The 7,486-nt window shown below is 44.5% G+C and overlaps 1 protein-coding gene across 1 annotated transcript; it reads left to right on the forward strand.

Moving 5' to 3' along the window:
- Positions 1-4,575: 4,575 nt before the first annotated feature.
- Positions 4,576-5,994, forward strand: CNR1 (cannabinoid receptor 1). The gene has a single exon (NM_001032825.1). It carries the CDS (start codon positions 4,576-4,578, stop codon positions 5,992-5,994), a length of 1,419 nt encoding a protein of 472 aa, NP_001027997.1.
- The last annotated feature ends 1,492 nt before the right edge of the window (positions 5,995-7,486 follow it).

Below are 7,486 nucleotides of genomic sequence, written 5' to 3' on the forward strand. Positions count from 1 at the left end.
TTGAAATCTCATTCTAGTTATGGAAATAAATATATGAACTCCTGATTACATGACATGATAAGGCCTGTAATAGAGGGATGAGCTGGGGAACTAGTTATGGCCAGTGGGAGAGGCTGGTCAGGAAGGTCTCAGACATGGAAGTAGCATTGGCACAGACCTGGAAAGATAAGTTTAGTAGGCAGAGAGCTTGGAAGTGAGTATCCAGATGGAATACGGGGCAAGGTGAAGGAGGAAGGTGTGCAGGTATGATGGTATATTCAAAGAGCAGCAAGTCAGGGCCAGTAAGCTGGGTGTTTAAGTATGGGTGGGAGTTGAAAGGCAAAAGCTAGGTTTGTGGATGTCAGGATTGTGTAAGGAACAGCTCTCTCATACATTGTGACTGTCTTCTGTGTCCCTTTGATTATGGATGAAAACTTCCATATGTAAATGGAGTTGTTTAGCAAACATAAGATTGCAAAGAGCAAGAGTTGACTCCTGAGAAATAGCTGAACGGTGGGACATATAGAGCATGTTCTAGAAGAAGTGATATGAGAAAGGATATAACAGACAGACAGATGAATGGGGAACCTAAGGATACTCAAGAGTTAACATTGGAGCCAGGCTGAGGTTAGGAACTCAGGAGATATTTTAGATAAAGGAGCTGGGAGGCACTGGGCAACTGGCTTGGCTGTTGGCCTTTGGTCTTTTATTTCTGCATCCTTTATTTCTGTAGCTGCTAGCCTTTGCCCCGAGACACTGCCCTGACTTGATTGGTGTTAGCAGACTGCACCAGCACACTGGGTGCCTCTGTGTGGCTTCTACCCTGGAGCTCCTGCCTCTGGTCCAGTAGGTGACGGCTCCCATCTGCTTTGTTCTATGACAGTTGCAGGAGAGGTGTGCAGAACTGGTTCAGAAGCCCAGACTAAAAAAACCCTCAATGTTCTTAGTGATGATAGAAGTTATCCATGGGAGATTTGGGGCCCTCAGTTTGGCAGTGCCTCCTACTGCCGTCACAGGTTACAGTGGTCTTGTAAAAGGGTTACACAACCATGGAGGAGCTAAGGGAGCCTTTTGGCTTACCTGTCATATTAGTGCTGAGGGCTCTTTCTCTGTACATCGTTTGGTATGGCATTGCCAATATTCCTGTTTGCCTCTCTGTAGCCAAAGTTGCTTATTGCATACAGCTCATTCCATGAGAGTTTAGATAATTATATAGGCAGCTTCATTTAAAATGCTAATAATCTTCCCTAAGTAGAGCATATTTCTACCACAATTGGATTGGGCAGCTCTCCAGGCTAGATACCTTGATTCAAGTTACATGATCGTTTTTTTTATCAGCATTGGAAGAATCCTTCCCCTTCCTTGGGGTAGAAAAGAGCTTCTTGTTTTTGTTCTATTTTGAAATACATATATCCAATCAACCTGCTTATTTGGAACCTTCTTCTGTGTGTCAGACATTCTACTAAATGCTGAGTAGATACTAAGATAAAGTCCCCAGTAAGATCTTCAATGAACTTACTGTCTAGTGGGTGGGAGGAAGTAGTGGAACAGATGCAAACACAAAGAAGTATTAGAAAATCTGGTCAGTACCATGATAGAACTCTGTTTGGGTATTCTGGGAGCCCAGAGAGGGTGTTCATCGCCATGGGAAGCAGGGAGCAATGGCAAGAAGTGACATCAAAGTGATGGGAAGGAGTTGACCAGGCAAGAGTGTAAGGGGCAATGGGAGCAACAGCACTGAGGTGAAGAGCAGTCAATTTGCTGTGTTTATGGAACTAAAATTCATCTGGTGTAGCCCAAGTGGCAAGGCCAGGGCTGGCAAGAAGAAGATTGGAGAGGTGGGCAGGGGCTAGATCACAGGAAACTTTTTACTAGACTTCATCCTGTAGGTGGGAGATAGAAAGCCATCCTGTTTAGGGAGACAGGATGTGGAGAGGATTAAGGACAAGAGCCTGAGGGTCAGAATTGGAAAGGAGCTCAGCTGGACGGAAACATAGAAGGCAGATGAGCTTGCATGCGTGTCTGGAAGGCCTGGGCCTGAAAGGGAAACTGCGTGAAAGTTTATATTTGGTTTGTAGGGCAAAGAGATTGAAAGAGGGGAGTCACATAATCAGCATACATTTATGAAGATCACCCCCACAGCTGTGTGGCAAGTGATCAAAAAGGAACAGGACCAGAGGAGGGCAGGAAAACTGATCAGGAAGCAGGGGCCCTAACTCTGGTGAGCAGTGATGATATCCTGGAAGTGGAGGTGGCAGAATGTGGGAAGGTGGGCCGCATTTAGCACTTTATGCCTGTTCCCAATTACTGTTCTTAAGAATCATGGCACTAGGGTATTAAATAAAATTATTTTCATTGACTCTGTGTTCTGTGCCTACCTACACTGATGCTATTTATTCTTAGCATAAATATCTTTTCCTTGGGGAAGCCCCTTCAGCCCTCTGGACTGGGTATCCTCAGGGCATCCTGTATGTTCCCAGTTGTAGCTCTCCCCATGCTTTCTTTTAATTTCTGGGTCAGCTGCCTGCCTCCTCTGCTAGACCATATCCTTCATGCAGTCAAGGACTCTTTTTTTTTACAGAGTGTTGCTCTGTTGCCAGACTGGAGTGCCGTGGCATGATCTCGCCTCACTGCAACCTCCGCCTCCGGGTTCAAGCGATTCTCCTGCCTCAGCCCCCTGAGTAGCTGGCATTACAGGCATGCCACCACGCCCAGCTAATTTTTTATTTTTATTGTTTGTATTTTTAGTAGAGACAGGGTTTCACCATGTTGGCCAGGATGGTCTCAATCTCTTGACCTCGTGATCTCCCCACCTCAGCCTCCCAAAGTGCTGGGATTACAGGCGTGAGCCACTGCGCCTGGCCAAGGGCAGGGACTCTTTCTTGATGCTGTCAACACTAGTGTCTAGTACAGTAGCTAGACATAATACAAGTGCATAGTGGATGTTCCATAATTTGTTAATACATGAGTAAATGAATTATTAATTCAGATATGTAGGGTCTCTGAATTAGTAAGTCATTTATTGTTAGTTCAACATGTTAAAAATTTGTTCTAAAATAATGATTGTCTCTCCCCCCACCTCATACAGTGTGATATGTTTTAGGAACAACAAATGCCAATTAACAAATGATATATTGTTTTAATGATTATTTTAATTGTTATAGATATCACTCTGTACTTTTCATTTTTTTTAAATAACTAAAGAAATGAATAGCCCACATTTTAAACCAAGATTTATAAATAGTAAGATCAGTTCTCTGGCTGTTTATTTTGAAATAAAACCAAATTGCTTAGCTTAGAATTGAGGGGCCTTAACGTTTGGGCCTTTCCTCTTAGCTGTTCACATGGAAATCCTTGGACACTCTCCGGCCTATCTCCTGTCACCAGGCACACTTGTGTCACCAACCTGCTTATGAGGGGGGCTATCAGGAGGCCTCCTCCATTGTCCTTCTCCCCGCTGTTAAAAATCTCAGCCTTGGCCGGGCACAATGGCTCCCGCCTGTAATCCCAGCACTTTGGGAGGCCGAGGCAGGTGGATCACCTGGGGTCAAGAGTTTGAGACCAGCCTGACCAATATGGTGAAACCCTGTCTCTACTAAAAATACAAAAATCAGCCAGGCGTGGTGGTGTGCACCTGTAGCCCCAGCTACTCGAGAGGCTGAGGCAGGAGAATCGCTTGAACTGGGGAGGCGGAGGCTGCAGTCAGCCCAAATCATGCCACTGCACTCCAGCCTGGTGACAGAGCAAGACTCTGTATCAAAAAAAACAAAAAAAAAAAACAAAAAAAAAACTCAGTCTTCCTATACGCCTCATTGCAAGTTTGGTCTTTGTGACATTTTTCTTGTTTGATGTAGACATCCTAGAAGTTCATGTCAGCCATGGCTCAGTCCAGACCTCCCCTTCTCTGGGTGAAGGAACTTGTCTTGAGGAGCAGCTCTCCCCACATGGCCTCAGCCTTCCTCAGTTCTCACTAGCTCCCTCCTCCCCGCCCTACATGTAACACACAGATCACACAACTCACCACTTGATTCTACACTGTCTTATTCTTTGGTTGTCTTTTACATTTAGTCTCATTAGTCTGACAAGGTGAGGTCTCCAAGAGTAGTGGTCATGTGACACATCAGTGCTCTCCCCAGCCCCACCAGCACCAGGATAGCATGTGTATGTGATAGGAGAAACCAGGTGCTAAACACTTCCTAACGTGACTATGAAATGGACCTTGCCCCCGAGAAACATTTCATTTAGGCCCTGGAGGTCCTTCCTGGATTCACACACTGACTTCAGTACAGAGGGTTTAAATAATGAAAAGATCATACGTTTCTGGTGTGTGTCACACCATCCCCGAACTTTGGGGAGCTTTTCTCTGAGTGACTGACTCATTTTGCTGACTGAATCTGATGAGGACTTGACCTCCTACTGTTCAAAGACAGGAATGAGTTGCCATGACAGTACATTTGCCACATTTATAGTGTCTCTTTGTTTTTATTCTCCCTGTTTCTCATCATTCAGCTTATTTGTTTTCCCTCCTCTTAGGATTGCCCCCTGGGGGTCACTTTCTCAGTCATTTTGAGCTCAGCCTAATCAAAGACTGAGGTTATGAAGTCGATCCTAGATGGCCTTGCAGATACCACCTTCCGCACCATCACCACTGACCTCCTGTACGTGGGCTCAAATGACATTCAGTACGAAGACATCAAAGGTGACATGGCATCCAAATTAGGGTACTTCCCACAGAAATTCCCTTTAACTTCCTTTAGGGGAAGTCCCTTCCAAGAGAAGATGACTGCGGGAGACAACCCCCAGCTAGTCCCAGCAGACCAGGTGAACATTACAGAATTTTACAACAAGTCTCTCTCATCCTTCAAGGAGAATGAGGAGAACATCCAGTGTGGGGAGAACTTCATGGACATAGAGTGCTTCATGGTCCTGAACCCCAGCCAGCAGCTGGCCATTGCAGTCCTGTCCCTCACGCTGGGCACCTTCACGGTCCTGGAGAACCTCCTGGTGCTGTGTGTCATCCTCCACTCCCGCAGCCTCCGCTGCAGGCCTTCCTACCACTTCATCGGCAGCCTGGCGGTGGCAGACCTCCTGGGGAGCGTCATTTTTGTCTACAGCTTCATTGACTTCCATGTGTTCCACCGCAAAGATAGCCGCAATGTGTTTCTGTTCAAACTGGGTGGGGTCACAGCCTCCTTCACTGCCTCTGTGGGCAGCCTGTTCCTCACGGCCATCGACAGGTACATATCCATTCACAGGCCCCTGGCCTATAAGAGGATCGTCACCAGGCCCAAGGCTGTGGTGGCGTTTTGCCTGATGTGGACCATAGCCATTGTGATTGCCGTGCTGCCTCTCCTGGGCTGGAACTGTGAGAAACTGCAATCTGTTTGCTCAGACATTTTCCCACACATTGATGAAACCTACCTGATGTTCTGGATCGGGGTCACCAGCGTGCTGCTTCTGTTCATCGTGTATGCGTACATGTACATTCTCTGGAAGGCTCACAGCCACGCCGTCCGCATGATTCAGCGTGGCACCCAGAAGAGCATCATCATCCACACGTCTGAGGATGGGAAGGTACAGGTGACCCGGCCAGACCAAGCCCGCATGGACATTAGGTTAGCCAAGACCCTGGTCCTGATCCTGGTGGTGTTGATCATCTGCTGGGGCCCTCTGCTTGCAATCATGGTGTATGATGTCTTTGGGAAGATGAACAAGCTCATTAAGACAGTGTTTGCATTCTGCAGTATGCTCTGCCTGCTGAACTCCACCGTGAACCCCATCATCTATGCTCTGAGGAGTAAGGACCTGCGACACGCTTTCCGGAGCATGTTTCCCTCTTGTGAAGGCACCGCGCAGCCTCTGGATAACAGCATGGGGGACTCGGACTGCCTGCACAAACACGCAAACAACGCAGCCAGTGTTCACAGGGCCGCAGAAAGCTGCATCAAGAGCACGGTCAAGATTGCCAAGGTAACCATGTCTGTGTCCACAGACACGTCTGCCGAGGCTCTGTGAGCCTGATGCCTCCCTGGCAGCACAGGAAAAGAATTTTTTTTTTTTTAAGCTCAAAATCTGGAAGAGTCTGTTGTCTTCTCGGTTATATTTTTTTAAGTTTACCACGCTCAGTGAAAAGGTGATTGCCACCGTGATCACTTACCAGTTTGCTAATGTTTCCATAGTTTAGGTACTCAAACTCCATTCTCCAGGGGTTACAGTGAAGAAAGCCTGTTGCTTAAGTGACTGAACGATCCTTCAAAGTCTCAATGAAATAGGAGGGAAACCGTTGGCTACACAATTGGAAGTCTAAGTACCCATTGAAAAATGCCATCAAATGAGTAATGCCTTTGTAACCACAACTTTCATTATAATGTGAAATGTAACTGTCCGTAGTATCAGAGATGTCCATTTTTACAACAGTTATAGTACTAAAGTAGAGATATTTTGTAAAATGTATTATGTCCCGTGAGATGTGTTACCAGTGTTTATTATGTGCTGTTAATATTTGTTTAGTTCAGCAAAACTGAAAGGTAGACTTTTATGAGAACAATGGACAAGTAGTGGATATATGTCAACGAGAGCACTTTTTTTCTATATTATTACCCATGATATAACATTAGAAATAAACCTTAATATTTCTTCAAATATCTCTATTTAATTTTGACACTGAAGTGACCATAAAGATTTATTTTTCTGTTACCTCAACAAGAAGAATTTGAAGACTTCAAAATATTGAGCAGAATTCATTCATACTTAAAAATTTATTAGCCCTGCATTTTCATAGGAAGACACATTATCTTCTGGACTATAGCTGTTCTAATGGATTATAATCAGAACGGAAGAGGGAAAACATATTGACTTTTTTGAGCGACATCTCTGACTTTCTTTAGTCTTTAGCTATTACTGGATCTCTTAAGACAGCATGTGTTAATCTTAATGTATATTGTTATCACTGTGCAGTTGCTGTTTACTTGAATAGTATTGTGTTCCTATATTCCAGGTTTAAGTAGATTTCATGCCTGGGTGGCCAAACAACAGTCTTCATTTTTTTTTTTAATTGCAAAGAAGTATTGTCTGGATCAGTAAAATTATACTGTGTGTGAGTGTGAATATAAATGTGTGTATGTGTGTTTCTCTCCTGTAACTGTTACAGTAATGTCATAAAGTGAGAAAACTGTGACCAAGTATAAACTGTTACCACTTGCTGCACTCTTGCACATGGATTCAGTTTCTAAAGTTGAGTTCTTCCTGTAATCTTATTGATAAAAATACTGACTCTAACCATTCAAAAATTTCACCCCATCCCTCCTTAAGAGATTGGATCAAGTATTACTAAATTGACCTTTAGGAATTACATAAGACCAGTGTTTAGCAAGAAATAATGACAGACATGCAAGTAAGGGCTGTATTTATAGTGTTATTGCCGGGAAAGGAGAGTACTTTGGTTTCTGAGCACCAAATATTGAGCAAGATATCAGTCACTAAAAGGAAGAAGTTCTTAAAAAAAAAA

The sequence above is a fragment of the Macaca mulatta genome, chromosome 4 (genome assembly GCF_049350105.2).
Source record: "Macaca mulatta isolate MMU2019108-1 chromosome 4, T2T-MMU8v2.0, whole genome shotgun sequence".
NCBI classification, from domain to species: Eukaryota; Metazoa; Chordata; class Mammalia; order Primates; family Cercopithecidae; genus Macaca; species Macaca mulatta.

What these genes read in the sequence shown, in the direction of transcription:
- CNR1 (NM_001032825.1), top strand. Translation starts at nt 4,576, where the DNA reads ATGAAGTCGATCCTAGATGGCCTTGCAGATACCACCTTCCGCACCATC.